The sequence below is a fragment of the Copidosoma floridanum genome, unplaced genomic scaffold, assembly GCF_036245765.1.
Source record: "Copidosoma floridanum isolate Cflo_tuat_1 unplaced genomic scaffold, Cflo_Japanese_pri ptg000006l, whole genome shotgun sequence".
Classification (NCBI taxonomy): domain Eukaryota; kingdom Metazoa; phylum Arthropoda; class Insecta; order Hymenoptera; family Encyrtidae; genus Copidosoma; species Copidosoma floridanum.
The window spans coordinates 12,397,525-12,419,123 of NW_028321883.1; the positions used below are offsets into that span (position 1 = coordinate 12,397,525).

General features: G+C 33.9%; 2 protein-coding genes across 2 annotated transcripts; both read left to right on the top strand.

Annotated features, from left to right (window-relative positions):
* Positions 1-333: 333 nt before the first annotated feature.
* Pi3K92E (phosphatidylinositol 3-kinase 92E) lies at positions 334-5,285 on the top strand. The gene is made up of 3 exons (XM_014354600.2): positions 334-462; positions 562-624; positions 1,483-5,285. The coding sequence occupies exon 3, from the start codon at positions 1,596-1,598 to the stop codon at positions 4,812-4,814; it is 3,219 nt and encodes a 1,072-aa protein (XP_014210086.2). The 5' UTR covers positions 334-462; positions 562-624; positions 1,483-1,595; the 3' UTR covers positions 4,815-5,285.
* Positions 5,286-14,285: 9,000 nt separating this feature from the next.
* Positions 14,286-20,868, top strand: LOC106640511 (uncharacterized). The gene is made up of 4 exons (XM_089598716.1): positions 14,286-14,324; positions 14,980-15,151; positions 19,948-20,378; positions 20,512-20,868. The coding sequence occupies exons 1-4, from the start codon at positions 14,286-14,288 to the stop codon at positions 20,731-20,733; spliced, it is 864 nt and encodes a 287-aa protein (XP_089454842.1). The 3' UTR covers positions 20,734-20,868.
* Positions 20,869-21,599: the final 731 nt, after the last annotated feature.

Sequence of the window (21,599 nt, forward strand, 5' to 3'; positions counted from 1 at the left end):
ATAGAATCTATGCCATAGATCCATTAAATGGATGGTGAATAGCTCCACGATTCGCTGTGTGAATAACATTGGAACAGCGCCCTCGTCAGAACTAAACGATGGATTGTGATTGTGCGTGGTATTAGTATATCTATATATATGTACGACTATATACAGCAGTTGAATATATAGATGTACTAATTTCACGCACAATCCATCATTTAGTTCTGATGAGGGCGCTGTTCCAATGTTATGCACACAGCGAATGTTCTGTGTAAAGGCCCTTTTCCGAAGGGGGTATATGTATATTGTGATAATCTTGATACTATACAATCATAAGTTTGGTATTGTTAATGTTCAATTTTTGACGTACTGGAGTTTTACTCGTTATATGCTTTGATTATTTTGCTCTGATTTTTATATTATGTGTTATGGCTAAAGTGCACATACCTCAAAATGAATGCAAAAAAAAAGAAATAAAAGGTGCAAATTAAACCACTAATCAACATCACTTCTGTTTCGTTTTTGTGCAATTGTTAAAAATTTCATAATCACAACGCAAGTTCGTCATTAATATTTTAGGAAAGCTATGCGATATCCACAACAATCAGTTTCCTACGTGTACATCTGCAATAAAACATCAAGGTAAAGTACAACATAACAACAAATGACTTATACAATATCGATGACACCATCTTTCATAAATTTCCTTATTTGCTGTGTTATTACTTACTTTCACTTTTTACAAGCTCATAAAGGAAAAAAAAAATCTTATGATAAGCAGGCTAAAATAAAACTCAATTTTCAGGTTATATTTTATTTGGCTGCCAATGAGTTGTACTATCAATATTAAAATGATTTAAATAGAAAGCATGTTTTAGTTCTATTTTCTGATTGTTATTTCTAAACTTGATAACTTTATGAATCATAGTAGTATTTATAAACAATTTTTTATTGTATTATGTAGTATAGTGTCGTAGAATTGTGTTCTATATTATAACTACTAGAGTTAAAATTTGTATATTTAACGTTTCATTGCATTAGTTACCTAAATATTCAACATTTTTGTAATAAATGACCACTTTAGTTTAACCTCAACATTAATAACTTGTCAGGGGTCTTCAGTAAATGTTGATAAACTTTACAAAGCAATGTGCTTGCAGTTTCATTAATGTTAACTTTTGTCATGTTAGCAACTTAATAAGTTGTTACAATCATTAGGAAGAAAATTTTAACTAGAAGTACCGATCAAGCAACAAAAATTTGTAAATCGTTTATTATACTTCCTAAATTATAAAGTCAGATTTTATTAGAATATTCTTAAAAATTAAAATCATAAAAATAATGCTACTTATAGTATTTTACATCTTAAAGTAGTATATTAAATATAAACGTAATAATTCATAAAAATGAAATAATGTGTTTAAATAAATATCTGAACTTGTACATAGTTATACTCTTCAATTACTTCATATTATTTGTAATATATAATTTATCTTGCAGGTGTTGTAAAATAGAATCTGGTGTTAAGAATCCTAGGATTGCTCATTGATGGTATTTCAAAAAGTATTGATCAACAGTTTGCGTTGAGTGATTCTAATGATTTAGACAGCAAAATGGTGCAGATACCAAATACTTTCCAGTATAACTTCTGGTCCAAGTCACCGACAGCAAATATTGAAATAACATGTTTCATGCCAAACGGCGTGGTAATACCATGCCCTGAAATCAGTCCTAAAGCAAGTTTGGCTGAAATAAAAACAGATATCTGGGAGGAGGCAAGCAAATATCCATTGCATGGCACATTAAGATCTCAATCGTCTTATGTGTTTGTATGCATTAATTCTAATTCTGAAACTGAAGAGCTGAGAGATGAAAGTAGACGCCTATGTGATATAAAACCATTCTGCTGTATACTTAGACTGATTGAAAAGCAGGATAATCAAAGTGATAAGATATTAGACTCCCAAATAGGTGTGCTTATTGGTAAAGGTCTTATTGAATTTACCACCTTGAAAAATTCAGAAATCAATGATTTCCGTTGGAAAATGAGATTGCTTGCAGATGAAGTTGCTTCTGAAAGACAAAAGAGAACATGGGCTGAGAAGGTACAGTATCAATTTCCTACCAGATTAGCTCCCTCGTCCGATGTTCCGAAAAACATAGAGTCTCGTTTGAAGGACGAACACATTGTATTGGTTGTCAAATTCGAAAACGCAGACACATCATACACATTTTCAGTCAAGCAAGTGACAACGTCGAGTACTCTGGTCTTGCTTGCCTTGAACAAGCGAGCAAACACCTTGACGCGGAGGGACGAGCGGCCGAGAGATTTCACCTTGAAGGTTTGCGGCCAGGATGAGTATCTCATTGGTGACGAGCCGCTGATTCGCTACACTTATATTCGGGAATGTATTTCCAAAGATATAAACCCTACTCTCGTGGCCGTGAACATAAGCAACATTCCCGTTTACAAGGACCACGACTACGAGGATCCGGACGCCGAAGCTGTGGGTCGCGCTAACAGGCCGTCGTTTTCCACACTAACGCTGCGCAAAAGAGGAAAATATGTTTACTCGCTGGAAGTTGAGCAACAACTCGTTGTAAACATCACCTCGATATCGCGGCTTAACACCGAAGCCGCGGATCGCACGGTCGAGGTCGTCGTCCAAAGCGGTCTGTTTCACGGAGGAAGGTCCCTCTGCGAGAGCAAAAAGACGAAAGAAATAAAAGTCAACCCGGATGGCTACTGCCAATGGAACGAAGACTTCATCTTCGACATTAAAATACGTGATATCCCGAAAAATGCGCGACTCTGCTTTGTCCTTTACGAGGTTACCAAGTCTTCGTCCAAAGGAATCAAGAGCCGCAAGAACCTCGGCAAACAGGAGGCCGTCAATCCACTGTGCTGGGTGAACACGACCATCTACGACTACAAGAGCCAGCTGAAGAGCGGAGGCCTGACCCTGTACATGTGGGCCTACGCCGACGACATTCAGAACGATGACCTGCTGCATCCACTTGGCACTGTTGTTTCGAATCCCGACATGGATAGAGCGGCCGCTCTCCTGATAGACTTCAAGACATGCTCCAACTCTCACACTGTCCTCTATCCGTCAGGCGAAAAGATGGTCGAGTTTAGCAAAAAGCTGAGCGAGTCTCGGGAGAACTCGGCCGAGTTCGACCCGAGCAGCGTCTCCGAGGCCGAGCTGGAGCAACACATCGAGCAGCTCCAGTTGCTTGCAGACCAGGACCCGCTGCACGAGCTCCACGAGCAGGAGCGGAAGACGATTTGGTCCCTGAGGCAGCAGTGCATCACGAAGGTGCCGACGATACTGGCCAAGCTTCTACAATGCGTCGAGTGGAACGATCACAAGGAGGTCGCAGAGGCGACGTCACTGGTACTGCGATGGCCGAAGCTCGAGGTAGAGAGAGCCCTCGAGCTTCTGGATTATGCCTACCCCGATCCCACGGTGCGCAGCTTTGCCGTCAAGTGCCTGAAGGACGTAAGCGACGACGATCTCAGCCTGTTTCTACTGCAACTCGTTCAGGCTTTAAAGCATGAGAACCACCTGTCATGCGAGCTCTCGGAGTTTCTACTACGTCGAGCTCTGAATAACCAAAGGATTGGCCATTTCCTCTTCTGGCACTTGAAGTCGGAAATGCACGTCGGTGCTGTGAACGTGCGCTTCGGCCTGATGCTCGAGGCGTACTGTCGGGGCAGCCAGGAGCACATGAGAAGCCTGGCGAAGCAGGTTGAGTGTCTGAGGAAGCTCGACATAGTCAGTGACCAGATAAAGTTGCGCAAAGACCGTAAAGCAGCCCAGCAACAAATGGTAGAGTATTTTAAGGAAGATCACTGCCGAGAAGCCTTCACCAATGTCACGAATCCACTGAATCCCAGCTTTAGGTGGTCCGGCATAAGGATGGAGAAGTGCAGAGTCATGGACAGCAAGATGCGACCCCTTCACCTTGTTTTCAAAAACGTCGACCCCTTTGGAGACGACATTCATCTGATTTTCAAACAAGGTGACGATCTGCGACAAGATATGCTGACTCTGCAAATGCTTTGCATAATGGAGAAGCTGTGGCAGAAGGAGGATCTGGATTTCCGACTCATTACTTACAGGTGCATATCGACGGACAATAGAGTTGGCCTTATAGAAGTCGTACTGAACGCCGAGACGATAGCCAACATACAGAAGGAGAAAATGTTCTTCACTCCAACAGCTGCTTTCAAGAGGGGCTTGTTGCTAGCTTGGCTGAAGGAGTACAATCACAGCGAGACTTCTTTGAATAAGGCCATCGAAGAATTCACTCTGAGTTGTGCTGGATACTGCGTCGCCACTTACGTGTTGGGTATAGCCGACCGGCACTCGGATAATATAATGGTCAAGAGAACGGGCCAATTATTTCACATTGATTTTGGCCACATACTTGGACACTTCAAAGAGAAATTTGGTTTTCGCAGAGAAAGAGTGCCGTTCGTTCTGGTCAATGATTTTATACACACGGTCACGAAAGGTCAGGGCAAGAAAGCGAACCTCTCGGAATTCTACAGATTCCAGAATTCTTGTGAACAAGCTTTCCTAATACTAAGGAGGCACGGCAGTTTAATTCTCTCTTTGTTTGCAATGATGATGTCGACAGGCCTGCCAGAGTTGTCGTCGGAGAAGGATCTCAATTACTTGAGAGATACACTGGTTCTTGAAGCATCTGAAGCTGAAGCTCAAATGCATTTTAGAAGTAAATTTGAAGATGCTCTGCGTAGTTCATGGAAAACGTCTTTGAATTGGGCATCTCACAATATGTCCAAGAATAACAAGGTGGCGTAAAAAATAATAATTCTTCCTGTTTCCATGTGCGACACAATCATATAAGGTTTTCATTTTTGTACAAAGCAATATGATGGACTTATTTCATGTAAAATGATACTATTAGATTTAATTATTATTAAGTGTAAAATAATAAATTTAAAGGAATTGTATATTCCTGCGATATTTCTTACGACTGCGATCATTAAAATCCATATCATAGGTAAAAAAAAAATTTTTCATATACGTATTTCTACTACGGTAGTTAATTTTATTAAAATATTTTTGTGTACTATATTGTTTCAGATTCGAAAATTGTGATTGTTTTAGTGAAACTGTAGTATTAGGATGTATAAATATATATTTATTGAAAGTTTATTATAAGAGGAAAATAAATCATTTTTTCAAAATACGTAATATCATGCATGTTGTTCATTTGTACGTATTTTAAAAGTTACTAATGGTTCAAAATTTTCTATGCCAATTACATAGTGTACGATTTCAAAAATAAAATACAATGTTTATAAATATTCTTTGAATAATTTTTATATCGATTGTATACCTACATATTTCAATTGTATAGTAAACAATCCTCTGCCGAATTTCCTAAAAATCTGGAAAAAAATATGAAGTGATAATAGTGGCCGTAATTTAAAAAAAATAAAGTTTCAAAAGCTAATATATGAAATAATTGAAATTTTTTAACATAAAATAAACAAATAATTGGTATTTTTGGATTTCAATAGATCGGATATGATTTATTGGTAAAAATTATATTTAACATTAATTTCGTTAAACCGAAGTAACAATTGAAATAAAAAGTAAGTCTGGTGTTACAATTATCTGGGGTTGAATACTATTCGATCTTGAAGTATTCGTTATGGTATTTAAAATTTAAAAATTGTTGATACACTTTTATTAATTTGAAGGAAGGATCCAAGCAATAGATAGCAAGAAAATTGATTTTTCTTACTTTTGACGTGATGGAAAATGCAGGAAAGTTGTTTTGTTCGGTTGCGTAATAAAATTAAATAACGAAATATAAAACAGAAATCAAATCGAATAACAAAATAATTGAAGCAAGCAAAGCGCGCTTAAGTTACCTAATGTTTTTTTTTAAATAGCTCAGTAAAAAATTATTAGCTATTATTTTAACTATACATTATAGCTGTGTTTACAGCTATAATTAGCTACAATAATAGCTATAATTGACTACAAAATAGCTATAAATGTGTACAAATAACAACTATAAAAAGTAGCTGTTTACAGCTATAAATTTCAAACGAATTTTGATGTTATTGTACGGATAATATCATCTTATTGGCTGATAAACCTTACAAAAAAAAGATTATTGAATAAATTCTGTTAATTAAAATTCGTTTGAAATTTATAGCTGTAAACAGCTACTTTTTATAGTTGTTATTTGTACATGATTATAGCTACTTTGTAGTCAATTATAGCTATTATTGTAGCTGATTATAACTATAAATACAGCTATAATTTATAGTTAAAATAATAGCTAATAATTTTTGACTGAGAGAAACGTTACGGGCTACTATAAAATCTCATTATAACTGAGATAAGGGCGCTCTCTATGAAAATTTGACTGAATTCTCACATTTGTATCATGTATACTTACCATTAACATTTGTACAAGTCTCTACCTCAATTGATAATCCAACATTAAATAAAGATACGAAGCGCTACAGGCTTTTTTAAATTCGCTGAAAAATCCATATTTTGACGCACCAAATGACAATTAAACTTTGCCCTTGCACTTATATCGTGTACAAAACAACTATATATATATTGACCCATCACCTTCCAAGTCGATGACGGAACGCTTCGCGAAGATATGTAGCGATTAGTTATCGCCTACTTGAGAGAGAAAAAGGTGTTTCGTCCCGAGAGCACGCCAGGACTCATCAGTAAGGCTGATGACGTGCTCTCTGCCTTAGACACAGGAGAGGTGTGGGCTCAGATTGACTCTGATCGCGCTTATATAGTAATCGTGCGGGAATTTCGCCGCTTGACGGGAACGGGCTATTAGGGGCTTGGCCACCTGGCGAGTAGAGCCTGAAGCGCGAGAGATGTGAGACGCCACAGATATACTGGATTCTTTGCAGCGTTCTGAGCGCTTTGAAAGAGGAACTAGCGTTACGGGCTCTTATAAAATCGTTAAAAATCTATATTGTCAAGCGCCAAATAAAAATTGAACTTCATCTTTGCTTTTATATCATGCGCAAGGCATCAGCTACATTTTCTTAGCGTTACGGGTTTTTAATTTTTGGATCCAAGTCTTGGATACAACTTTTTTTTTTCTGATGTCTAAAATGCGTGAAAGTATTGTTTAAGTCAATATCTTTAAGATCCCATACAGTAAAAAATTAAAAACTCCGTATTTTGTTTCCAGGTGTCGTCAAAATTACAAATTTACTATTGAGATACGAGCTAATTTAACCCTTTTTTTGCATCTAAAACTAAAGGAATACTTATTGATGGTCCGAATTCAGTTGTACCTTCAGCAGTAAACATCCCTTGAATAATTAAAAAAGTTTCCAGATCGATATCTCCTTAAACGACGTTGTATTCGAGTGGAATATGAAATCGACGCCAAAGACGAAGAGTATGCCCTTTTCTTGAGTTCGGACAAAAACTACGCCCGTTTTTCGAGTCGAGACGAAGAGTTTATATGCTTTTTTTGGATACTGGACAAATACAATGCCTTTTTGCTTGAGCTTTACAAATACTGGCAGGAATCACGATGAATTACAATAATAAAATAGCTGTTTTTGGAAGTATCATTAAAACATTATAAAAATGTCCCTAAATAAATACGTTCACAACATTTAAATACGTATATTGAAAATAAACTTTTGACTAATTATGGATCAATTTTTTTTTAACTTTTAAATTAAATTAATTAAAATTCGGATTTCCTACAAAGATATCCACTCATATATCATTAGAGTTTTTTAAGTATTTAAGAGAACGATGGAAGTATGTACCTAAAAATACCGCTGGGGGATCATTAATGTAACAATAAAAACGATTCTTTAAAAGCTTTTTTGTAAAAAAACATAGTTTTACTATATATGTTAATTAAAGGTAAGGGCACATTTATATATTATACACTATTTGTTATCATTCGATTGTAATTTTGAAATCTGAAAATACAATTTTCCGATACTTTCCTTCACTTGTACAATGCACATTTGCCAGCTAAACAAACATTGGAAGAAAAAATCGTCTCTCATGCTTTTGGTTGTGTATTACACAATTCCAAAGATTTGGAAGGTGGAAGAGCTGCCCGATGTAAGAAGGACAATCAAAAAGAAAGCTAATACGACATGGAGGGTTGTTCGAGCCGGATCAGCATGATTTTTTTCGCTTCGGATTATCGAAATAAATCCACTTTTCACCTCCTGTTATGATTTTCCACAAAAACGTTTAACAAGGAGATAATGGCAATATCGATTCGTTCGTTTTTGTTTATATTACTTAACTGATGTGGAAACTATTTTCCTGCCTTTGCAATTCCCCCCATCGCTTTCAAATATCTGGCAATTGTAGTTTGGTCAACTCCAAGCGCTTCTGCCAAATCTTGTTGAGTCTGATATGGATTCTCGTCGAGAAAAGCTTGCAAGTCATTGCCTAAACACTTTTCTGGACGACCTTCACGTTTTTATGGTCATCTAAACTCAAATCGCCACTTTTGAGTTGTTGCAGTCATCTGGTAACTGTTGAATATGCTACCAAATTATCACCGAAAACTTTATTTAATGATTCAAAGGCATCTATTGCCTTTTTTCTTAGTTGATATTCATAAAGAAGACAATGGCGAAATTTTTCTTACTTTTAACGACATTGTTAACCTCGTTCTTTTATACGTTGTTAAAAATCATACAAAAATTCTTACAACGTATTCTTATAGCTGAAGTAGAGCACCACCACACCATAAGAGGGCGTGAGAAAATTAAAAGTTTAGATAACTTTTCAGTGTATCAAAAAAAAAGTTTCATTATTTTTGCACACCCCCAATATGTATGTAAAAGCTCCAATTTTTTCAATTACATCAAGTTTAATATCAAGTCTAATGTATTGCATTCAGACAGTTTTCATCGGAAAGAAAAATTTTGTCAGCGTTTTTTCAATAGCATTCTAAGAATAAAAAACAGGTTTTTTGGCTCTAAATTCTAATACATGTATTGTACACGTTTGTGTTCAACGACAAAGTTTTAGATCACGATAAAATACAACTTTTTTGTATTACACATTTTACTCAGTAATGGAATGCTAACTCTCTGTAGTACAAAATAGATGTGAAAACAGCAAAAAAAATCGGTTTTTTGCACGCGAATTGTAAATATTCGAATTTTACAACAAAATATTAAGTACAAAGGTTGTAAAGCTCATTCAAATGAAACTTTTTTGTGCAGTGAATTTTTCTCTATACTGCAGTCTTATCACTGTAAAGGATAAAAATCGTTTCAAAACGGCTAAAAACTCATTTTACAATTTAATCAAAGGAATCATTATTAAACCAAATTTTTTAATATAAAACTTATAGATCTTATTAAAATTGACTTATTTGAGCTTGGTATTATATTTATGTCTTCAGTGTCATCCTAACATAAGATACAACAAAAAGCATTTTAAAATGACTGACAAATTGATTTATGATATGTAATATTATATTATTATTTAACACTTGGTAAAAAAATATAAAACTGACTTGGATATGATATTAAGCTATAAGAATGATCGTCAACTAAAATCTTATATAGTTAAAATTACACTTTTTACACTGGCACAGCGTGGATAGGTCATGTAGCGTTAAAAGATCTAACGTTTTTCATGTATTTACACTATCTACGCAATCACGTAAAAATTGCGTAAGAAGTGCACGGGTCTGCGTCTCAAAACTTATGATGTGCTACTAGGGAGTAGAAAAAAAACGCATTCACTCAAACGCACAAAAAAAAACAAAATGGCCAGTGCCTATGATTTTGTCCAAATTCGCATCAACAACAACAATAATGACGCTTGATAAAAATTCAGACGTAGACTCGTTCAGTTACTCCAGGAATGACATCTTAAAAAACAGCGTGTTCAATCTCCAGTTTAGAATTCAACTATTCGAATATCATTAAATGGTAGAAAGATGTCCCTTGATCCGTATCTCAATCAAAATTCTGAATCATTACTTGAGGATGATTTTTTTGGGGATGAGTGATAATTTCTTGAAGTGATAACAAACTTGAAAATTTTTTCAAAAGTCTGTTTTATACGAATGCGCTCTTTTTGTATCAAACATTATGTTGCCAATTCTGTATACCTTGATCAAACTATAATGAACAAATAACGTGAAAATTGAATGCACACAGACTTAAAACTTCAAGAAGACTCATTCAATTTTATTATTTTTTCCTAAAAAGAAACATCATCATTAACTACACAGTATTTTATTAATTTTTTACTCTTAAAAAACAGATAAAAACGCGATGTTTAAAAATTGTTGACGTTTTCCATATTAAGAGCTTATCGAACGATAAGTGATACCATAAGAATAAAATTTTTACTAAGCAGAGTTACCTTGTATGCAAGAACAAATTGACCCGCGGTAATAATATCCACTTCAAATGCATACAAGGGCATCCACCTGAGCGTGGCATTCATTCAAAACGTCTCCTTGCCTTGGAGCTAAAGTAATTTGATCCTCACATACTATAATGTAACATATGAGAGCTATTATAACAGCCAGTAGATCCTGCTGCCCATGAGCAGCACTATAGGTACAGCTAAAGTAGTGTTCGAGAATTTCTCGTTCAACTTCAGGTCGAGGTAAAGATTGTATATCGATGGTGAAGAATTTTTTTGCCCCTACAGATTTTTATGTAACGTAAGTTTTTTTTTTTTTTTTTTTAATTATATAAATGTTATTACGAACATCAAAACGTTTGAACGTTTCACAATTTAATTAAATATAAGCTTTCCACGTAAATTTGATTAATTGCCAAAAAAAAAAAAAAAAGATATCTTAGGACTGTTAACTAACTTATTGAAAGCCTTTACGTTTCCTTGTACTATCTGAAAAATAAAAATTTAAGTATTTGAAGGTGATGCTCTCGCTACTCGAAAATCACCGTTCAGATTTTTATAAAATTCGTCTTATTTACAAATACAGTGAAAAAAAATCGATTAAAATTTTATTAGCCTACACAGACTAAGAAAAAGTTATAAATATCATCATTTTGTGAGTTAAAAGTAGTGACGATCGTTAAAAATTACTTTTTAATTCAAATTTTAAAAAAACTATCGTTGAGATTCAAACTCACAGATTTTAATGAAAATTATTATAGTAAACATAAGTAAAGTAAATTTTGATTCAGTTTCATCAAAGAAGGTAGAAGTATACACCACGTGTAAAATGGATACGTTTGGATGCCTTTTCCTGCCTTTTGATGCCTGTAGAGGTATATACTCATCCATAGAATTAATGGGCGACTTGGCACTCATTTTTACCACTAGAATAACACGAGTACTAAATTATAATGGAACATCAGTTCAGAATTTTGACTTTAAAAAAAAGGACACTTACCTGATAACTAATTTGGTCCTTAACAAACTTACTATAGCTTAATTTTTCTCCACCCCCACTTGTTGTTACTTACGATTTTATAAACCTATATTTTGATACGTTCTTATTTTACTTATTTTTACATCTATCTAGTTACTATTTGTGATAAAAAATGACGTGATTAATGTAATGATAAAATAGATGTTGTTACCACTATAAAATTTAAGAAAAAAAAAACTCCGTCGAGTTAGCGTTTTCTTTAAAGCAATTTTGAGTTAGTGTGCATATATTTATATCTGTCTGTAAACTGTGCCCATCAACTACCCATGGAAGAATGCTCAGACGGCCCAACATTGGTAGGGTATCGGTAACCGTTAATGCTAGTACCTACTGTCTGCCATTACTGATTAAATATTGGATCGACGCAGAAATGATAATATTGGGCCTACATCCAAAAGTTAAGTACCGTTTTAGTATTTGCATGCGGTACTCGAGTAATATTTATTATTAATTGCTGACTCAGTATTGATGAAATACTAGCTTATCATGATTTTCTTTCTTAACATTTTTTTAGTCACCTTATCATTTGTACCAGGTGATTTTATTAGTTATGTTAATGAAATTAAACAGTACTTTCAAATTTAATTGTCAAATTTATTTCGACATTGGTACTTTAAGTATTCAAACAATATTTTAATAAGTACTTAATATGCATTATCTTGAACATTTTATATTAAGTTCTTAGACATAAACGTAAAAAATTAAAAAATTATAATTTGAACATTATCAATTATTTAACATCTTCAATATTATCGTCAATTAGTGTATTGTCTTCAATTGTTGCTGCTGCTCTTTTTTTGCACCCAATATATCGATCACCTGCTCCAAAAAACCATCGTGATTCTTATTTCTTCTTTAGATAATTTTCGGTGCCTATGATGACGACAGTCTTCGAAATATTCATCAATTAATTGAGAACAACCGCCTCTTTGAACTCAAAGTAACTAAGTTATTGGTTATATTAGTATTTACTGATTCATTTTTTATCTCAGTGCTTGACTTAACTTTGGCATCAAATTCTTGGAATTACAATAAAGTGGTCATTGGAAGAGACGACTTAAACAATTTAAAAGCATCGGATTGCTATAGCAGATATATTCATCATAAGATTTTGATAATTTTTATGCGAGTCGTATTGAATACTGTTTCTGATGTTACTGTAAGTAATCTCAAATCTTTTTTTTTTTTTTTTTCTTTTTTTTTATTAAGATCTTCAATACTCTCTTTAGTCGCATACTTAACTTGAGTATGTTCTGTACAGTTTGAGATTGCATTAACACAGCACTAGTGGTATTGAGATTAATATCATCATGTGACTCCACTGAATCGATTCTCTTCCTTTTCTTCACTCTTTGTTGTTGTGGTTGTAATAGTGGTGTCCTACTAATTTAAAGATCATTATTTAATTCACTAGTCAAATCTTCTTCGCTCACTAAAATCACGTCATTGCACTTCTTGCTTATTTCCTTTTCTATTGAAATATTGAAAAATCCATCGTCTAACTTACTATTAGCCATACCTCAGAAACCCTTGGACTGATTTCAATGATTCAGAGCTTGAAATTCTGTTTTCTCATCCTTGTAGCGGTTCAGAAAAAAATTGAGTTTTGTAACTTATTAAATTAATGAATCTAGCAGCCAAATTTTAGAGGTTCCATCAAACTCCAATTTCTACTTTAAATATTTTTAAACTAAGGCGATATCTCCACTACAATTTGGCTGATAGTTTTAGTTTTATAATTATAATGGTTGTTTTTACGATTTCTTGATTATTAAAAAACGATATTTTTGGATTATTTGTACATATTTTTTAAATTATTCTGCTATTCTCACAGGTTCAGCCAAACAATACCAAACTACTTAACTAGGTAACACTCTAAAATGGCCGTATGAAAAATTTTTTCATAAATTGGAAAAAATTTCGGAAGGCGTTAATAGTAACTATGAAAAGTAGTATTATTAGAAATGTTGAAAAACGGTACCAAATAAAAGTGTTACAAAGCTCTGAAAAGTCTTAAAACAAAACAATAATTGACGTCTAAGAGTATTTTAGATAAAAACAATTGATTATACCGCCTTAATAATATGGCTGCATTTTTACACCACGAAACATAATAAGAAGTTTTAGATTTTTTAGCACCAAAATCAAGTATGTTAGCTCCTAGATTCAGACCATATAATTATTACCTTTTGCAATAACTAAGCTAACTATGAAGGTAAATCCAGCATCGAAATTGCAATAGCGACAACGTTAAATAACAAAGGGTATCTTTAAAAATAATACAGGTGACTCTTTATTTTACTAAAGTAAGAATGTACCTGGTCTAATTTTATGGATACCTATTATACAATTCGGTGTTTGACAGTATCTCTTCTGTACAATTTGGCTGCAAGTAAACGTATTTCCGTTTCATCTCAAAAATATTGTTCATTTTTAATTGCCTAAACGGTGAGTAACACTCCTGAGAATTACATTTTTCGAAAATAAAAGCACAAATACACGTAAACTAAGTTGCACTGCTGTTTACTATTGTTGACAAATGTCAAGATCTCGAAGGAGACGAAAGTTTTTCAGATACAACTTTATTATGCCATAACATTTTAAAAATAACGAATGTAGGCTGTGGTGAAACGATTTACACATGTACAATGATGTCTTGAATTCAATAGCTTGTCTCTTTTTTTTTGCTCGTGGTGATAGTATAACATCTAAGCGCTGCAGCGAGTACTAGATAACTGTGAAAGAAAACAAATACATTATGGCAGTATAGGTTACGCCTATTTTAAGTACACTGATTATTACTTCAGCTTCTTATTAAACATCTAAAGGTTTCATTGCCACCGTAGTGCAAAATGATATTTGAAGGCGTGGCTGGTTACTATAAAATCATGGTTCGTCGGTTTGCCCACACAGTCCTCTCAACTACGACGGCATAACATTCAGTACATCGCAATGTTTTTGAAAGTAAAAAATACAATTTATGACGCAAAACTGTTTTTTTTTATATAAGATATCATTATTTTTTGTACATTATTAAATATTAATCAATAACAATATCATTTTCACGGTTATAAAAGATTTATACTAAAAAAAGCCTTAAATCATATTTTTCCAAGTATCACAAATTCTTTTTAATATCATTTTTATTGTTACTGGTATTATTAAAATGACTACTAGGAAAATATCTTTAATTTAAGATAAGTACTTATTTATAGAGTGTTTATAAACCCAAATGACAAATCATTGAACTATACTTTTTTAAATTATTTATGTATTTTTTTATTGTTACATCATATGAATTTAAGGCCCTTGAAAACCAATAGTTTATCTTTATGAGTAACTTCTTCTTATTTTTTTCATTCATTTACTCGTTGAATGTATTTCATTGAAAAAAAGACAATTAAATAGTTTTTGAATAATTTCTGGTAAGAAAATTAATGAATTATCAACACAAAATTTTCTACTCTAACATAATAAAATAAATATACATAACAATATAAAATAATATTAATGTACGTGTTTATGTGCTTAAAAAATGAATTTCAGCATTTAATCGTTGCCGGTGTTATTGCTGTCACCGCATCGACTATCGTAACATCACCAACTGCCGTAGCCACCGTTGCTGTAGCATCTCCAACGGCAACTATCGCTAGGACTGAAAATCTTGACTCTCAGCCACGATACAGCTTCAGTTACAGCGTCGCTGATGGATTAACTGGTATGTCCGACGTTAGTTATCTATCTACTATGACTTGCATTTACTCTCTACTTTTTCTGAATCTACTAAACGCTTGGGGACTAAATACAGCTATAATTTTTACTTTATTAAAATGAAGACTCTTCTTTTGTCATCAATATTTTAAAAAGTTGTATTAACTCTGCAATGGTTAATTTCAGGATCACATAACTAGGTATAATGTGATGTAATAAGACTAATTGGGTAATACTTCTAAAAGTCAAGAAAATAATTTTTCTTACCCCTTATCAATCTTCGGAAAGTTTTTGCCTTGAAAATGTTGCATCTGTATAGACAGCTTATTTCAATTAATTTTCTCCCTACCGGGCTCAAAGTAATCCCAATTTTTTAAGCACAGAAATTTTTTTTATGATGTAGAAGCAGTAAAATAATAATAAATAAGTATTAATATCTTTTTTTCGAACACTGAGTAGCTAATAGGTGTTTTCCACATCATTTTTTTGTGCAAAAATCGAATTTCTCACTTTGATTTGATGAAAAGTGTTCTGAAAATATTATTTTCACGAGTGTTACAAAGAATTTATGACACACAGGAAAATTTTTTTTTTAATTTATAACAATTTTAAACAAGTAGTAACAAGTGAATCATTATTACACATACAAAAATGTGAAATCTAATGAAAATAACTCGTAGAGTCTGTCTTTTTATTTATTAAACTGTGGTAAATATAAATCAGTTAATTTTTAATGTAATGTTATCAGACAGTTAAACAAGCATATTTGCTAACACACACAAATGAAATATAACTATATATATAAATAATGTTATTCAAAACAATATAATTGTATAAAGTCATATGATTTCAACTATCTAATAAATTTCCAAAAAAAAAATTTTAATTTTGACTAAATTGATGTTGTACATGGTTTTTAAAAAATGAAAATGATTTTTTTTTAAAACGATCACTTCATTTGTTTGGTAGTCGCTTCGCCCTTCATACCCACCGGGGCTTTTTCCCCTGGTCTTCCACCCACAGAGGCTGCCGCCCTGGACCCCGCACAACCTTTCTTGCGAATCATACATTTACCACCTCAGTTTGAGTTTCACAACTTTAAATAATAGAAAAACGTTCATTACACTCACTATTTATGAAGCATATACCTCGTATATATGTGAATAATACAAGGTGCATAAGCCTTCAGTGTGTTCTTTTAATTAATTACCTCAAAATTTATACCAATTTTCGTCGCACATATCATGACAAATTCTGTACAAAACTCGTGCGGACGTTTTTCCGTACTAAGTATGTGATCGCACTCGATATTGATGCCAGTAATTTGTACCATGTGATCAAACTCGTGTCACACAATAATGTGACCGATTAGCATTCATTCCCGTCGACTTTGACCACTAGTATGCATCAATATCAACTTTTCAGTTTTTCTTTATTAAAGTACAAAAAGAAAATTATACGTACGAGTATCATATATTATACTTCAAGTTTCACATGCTTTAATTAAATCTCACTTTGCACCCTTAAGGAGAATAGTAGTGTTCGTCGGATAAATATACCGTCGTATCCGGGGCTATTTTAAGGTAGCCGCGGAGCGATGGCACTTATGTGACGAATCCTATTTTTCCTACCGAGGGCACACCCGACCCTCAAAAACGCCCGAGATTGGAAAAAACATTATATAAGCCACTCGAGCGCAAGCTTTTGCACCCTTGTGCGAACTTTGCGCCTTAGTGGCGTAATGTACTATTGTACAACCAAAATTTACTGATGTATAATTCATTCAAAATTAGCAAAATGTAAAAAATACATCAAAACAATACATTCTGATTATCTACATATTTTATAGATTTCACGGTAGAGGGGAAAAACTGAACCGCTGAAATATTTTTCCATTTCTAGAATCTGTGAACAAGTTTTGCTAAAATATTTTATTAAACCTCTTAAAAAATATACTAAAACTTTTGAAGACGTAATTGATGACTACGCACTTAATACGAGTTTAAATTCATAAATCTGTAAAATTACAGCAAAATTCCGAAAAAACCATGAGCTAAAAAAAATTGTTAATCCAAAAATATTTTAAAATTTTATCCACCTAAAGACCGGTAACTGCAGAAGTCCTAAATATATTGATGGTTTCCTTATTGTTCAGGCTCGAAGAATTTCTTATGAATCGTAATTATTTTATATTGCACAGCAATATATGCTAACACGAGAATAAACAGGAATTGAAATGCTAGTTTTCGTCACACAGGTGCCATCGCCTGTGGGGCTATTTTGCGGCCTGAGGGACCCACGAATCAGGCCCGAGAGACCCTAGGGTAGCCCTGGATGGATGGCATTTATGTTGCCACTTATGATGGCACTTGTGCACTGTTTAATATTGTCAGGGACCAGAATTTTATTTTTTAAATCTCATTTTAGCAGAAATTTTTACAGTGATAAATAAAAAAAAAAAAAAATCTGTCAATACGATAAAAATCTTTTGGAAAAAATCGATTTGTAGAAACCTGTTAAAAAAGTGTTCTCTACAGAAAAATGCCTCCCGATCGACAAAATCAACAGTTGCGTGAATGAACGAATATCTATGTATTTGGAAGGTCTTACTCTATGGACTTATTAAAAAATAATTGGCAAATCATTAATGAACTCCTTAAAAATTCATGGTAGCGTATATCGCAACACACACTCTCTCTCTCTCTCTCTCTCTCTATGGGCTAATACATACTTACACACAAATTCCAGTCGTGAAATGCTACTCTACACACCACAGAGAATAGCGTGTATGGGCCATTCTACTCAAAATGGCATGTTTTATGTCCCAGTCGATTACATAATCGTTGAAGGAGATATCAATCTGGAAATTTTTTTAATTATTCATGGGATGTTTACTGCTCAAGGTAAAATAGAATTCAGGCCATAAAAGAGTATTCCTTTAGTTAGAGATTGTTTAACATCAAATTAGTATTACAAACATTAACTATATAGAATTTGTATATTCGCGCGCTAGCAATTAACTTTAGTATTTTGTAACCAATAGCGTGCGTACGATGGTCCTGCGTGACCACCAATCGTAGCGAGTTACTTTGGCTGCTCACGACTGCTCGCCTGACTTATTTAGTCAGTCCGCAGTCCGCACCGATCGCTCGTCCAGTGAACCACAGTGTGGTCACTGTGTACACCTACCAAGTAGACATTTTCTCGAGTAAATCATTTTAAATAAATGTAATTTACTCGCGTGACTCAAACAACATCATTTTCAGTTTAATTATATTAGTAAAATAACTGTTCTTCAACTTCGTTCAATATCCTTAAACTAGCGCACATAAAACGTAATTTTATTATTTACCACAGTTTTTCAATTTTTTCTCATCAAGTGTTGTAATTTTTGCTGTTAATATACTTTATTATTTTGTTATATATAAAAAGGTGTGAGTGTTAATCTTTCAATAAACCTAAGCAATTGGCTCCCACTCTTTTCCCTCGCAACCGGTAAATCAAATCATACAGTCCACAATCATTGGGTTTTCAATCTCAAACAGAGATGCAAAAAAGGGGCCAAATTAGCGTTACGGGCTCATGTCTCATTCGAAAATTTGTAGTTTTGACAATGCTGGAATCAAAACACGGAGTTTTAATTTTTCCATGCTACGGAATCCTAAAGTTAGTAACGCAAAAAATATTTTCACGCATTTTGGACAGCCAAAAAAAATTGTAGCCAAGAGTTGCATGCCGTTAAAGTTGCGGAACCGAAATATTATAAAATTTCAACGGAAAATACTCTCACAATCACACGCAATTAAATTTGTGTAGTTCAATTAGGGCGTCTCATATTCTACAAATGTCAAGGATGTTGCAGGAATTTTTTCCGATTTTTCCATCCTAATAAGCCAGTTATACAGGCTCGCGAATTTGAAGATTCTGTCTCCCCAAAATAAAAACTAAGAGCCCGTAACGCTAAGGAATAATATATCTTTTTGAAGCGTTCGGTTTTCGACTCGGAAGGTGGCGGGTTAAAATTCAACTGTTTTATATGTAATACGCGCAGAGACAAAGTTTAATTTGCGTTTGATGCATTACAATCTCGAGCCCGTAACGTTATTTCGTAACAATACAAAAAGGATTGTATCATCACTGAGTGTTAGTTTATCGACTGGAATAGTGTAGTATATAATAGGATGGACACAGCACATCGTACAAATGCAAGAATCAAGTTAAATTTTCACTTTTAGTGATACTAATAATGATTTTAATAAGATTTTTCGAACCCGTAACGCTCCTTTTTTTGAACGAACCGCTTTATATCTTTGTGCAGTGTTTTACCATTGACTCGGACAGTGTTGTATGTAATAATATTTCTACTGTGAGTGGTATAATCATGATTTTGGAATGATTTTAAGTGTCTGTCCATTCCAGCCTCGAAATGTTATGCCATTTTCAGTGGAATGACCCGTATATATGTATATGTGTGTAGTAATCTAGCTGATGACGTGATGACAAAAAAATTACGTAAACAACAAGCTCTAATCCAAGCATAGTGATATTAAAAAGTCAAAAGCAACTAACGAGTAAGCCATGAGGTTTTTATTAATTTTTGAACTTATACTTTATTTTAAATGATAAAATATTGTGATCCAAGATTATGAACAGGTTGAGATGTTTTCAATTTTCAAGGCCTATAGCATATAAAAAATTTAATTCTTTCTTTCCAAAATCAATATGATGAAAATAAGTCAGATTTCCATTCTTTTTACATGTTATATTTTTATAATACGATGAGATAATATTGCTTACTCGCAGGGGATAACAAGGCTCAAGAAGAGACCCGCTATGGTGATGTGGTCCAGGGTAGATACAGCCTCATTGAGCCTGACGGCACCAGACGCACAGTGTCTTACGTTGCCGATCCAGTCAATGGCTTTAATGCAGTTGTACAAAGAAATCCACGTCTGAATATCGACGCTGAAGTCTCAGTTTCACCCGTACTTACAAACCCTGGGATTGTTAATCTCCGGAATGTTGCCCAGTTTACTCATCTTGGACAAGGGAATCAGATTAAACGGCCTACTCTGGTCTCACCTGTTCAGGTCATCCAACCTGCTATGATCTCTGGTCAAGTTGTTGGCTCAATTTTACGACCAGTACTCGTCCCTCCTCAGGTTGGACGTCAAGCTGGGCGTCATGCCGTAGCTTCGGCAGACTTGCGCGAAGCTGTTCTTCGTACGGTCGACGTGAGTACACACACTTATTCCATCACAATACTTTATATTGATCTGGTGCAATACTAAGATTTTTCGAGTCTGTAAAGCCTCTACGAAATAGTGATTTTATTGTGACATCAGTTCATTGTTTGTTTCAAAATAGCAACATCGAGTCGTAAACGTTGTATCAGCCCCATCGATTACCTCCGCAAACGTTTTGTCCACCCATCATCAGGGATCACGTCTAGCCGGCACTGTCAGCAATTTACCCGTCACGGTCGACGTAGTTGGCATTCAGCAGGACAATGCTTTACTCGAAGAACAGCGGCAACATCATGTACTAGCCACCGCAAGTACCGTCAATACAGATGAATTTGTTCAGTAAAAAAATGTAACAAAGTCTAGTTTAACTCATACCTTTGAATAACATAATCAAAAAACCCTGTACCTCACATCCATGAAATCTGCAAACACAGCGCAGCAGACACAGTTAACGCAAAATGAAGAAGAAAAAAGTATAACATAGGAATAATAAAATATACATCCTTACGTATTATATGATACTTTTGTAACATCATTTTTAACGGTATATAAATTTATTAAAGACTTTAATGAAGTCTCATAGAAATATAGTTTCGCATTCCCCATGTAAAGATTATTTTATTCCATTATTAAAAACCATAAATTGCCCCAACATATATTTCACACTCAGTCTGCAATCAGATATTGATCATTCTTTAAAATTTTTTCGATGTAAATAAAATAGTAATGTTTTCTGAGTGTTTAGAACTTGATACTAAAAACTGATTTTTGTTATTTCGAGAAACAATAAAAAATAATGAACTACTAGACAATGATGACAAAAACTAGTTTGTATAACAAAAATAAGGCATAGTTGTGTTTTCTGATGTTTTTTACTATTCGCTCCGAATCGATGCAGAGGTTGCGCTCCCTCTAGCCACAAGTCACAACCAGGCAAGTTCTTGCATGTAAATAAATGGCTTAGCACATATATACATGCGTTTAGCTGCTTGTGATTAGCACTTAGCAGGCTAGATAGAGAACAACGATCCCCTCAATGCTGCCTCCTTCAGTCAATCATAATGTTTAAATTTATCGGCAAAAATTTTGAAAAATTTCAGTTAACATAAGCTATATTTATTTTTAACCTCCATCAGAAATTTTTTGAATCGGTTAAGAAATGACAGAGATAACCTTAAAAAACCAAAATTTATCATTTAGATTCTGTAT

Bases quoted from the DNA above. Each gene is read 5' to 3' on its own strand.
- Pi3K92E (XM_014354600.2), top strand. From the start codon at position 1,596: ATGGTGCAGATACCAAATACTTTCCAGTATAACTTCTGGTCCAAGTCA.
- LOC106640511 (XM_089598716.1), top strand. From the start codon at position 14,286: ATGATATTTGAAGGCGTGGCTGGTTACTATAAAATCATG. The intron at 15,152-19,947 runs GTATGTCCGACG...GCTTACTCGCAG, and splicing joins CGTCGCTGATGGATTAACTG to GGGATAACAAGGCTCAAGAA. The intron at 20,379-20,511 runs GTGAGTACACAC...GTTTCAAAATAG, and splicing joins CTGTTCTTCGTACGGTCGAC to CAACATCGAGTCGTAAACGT.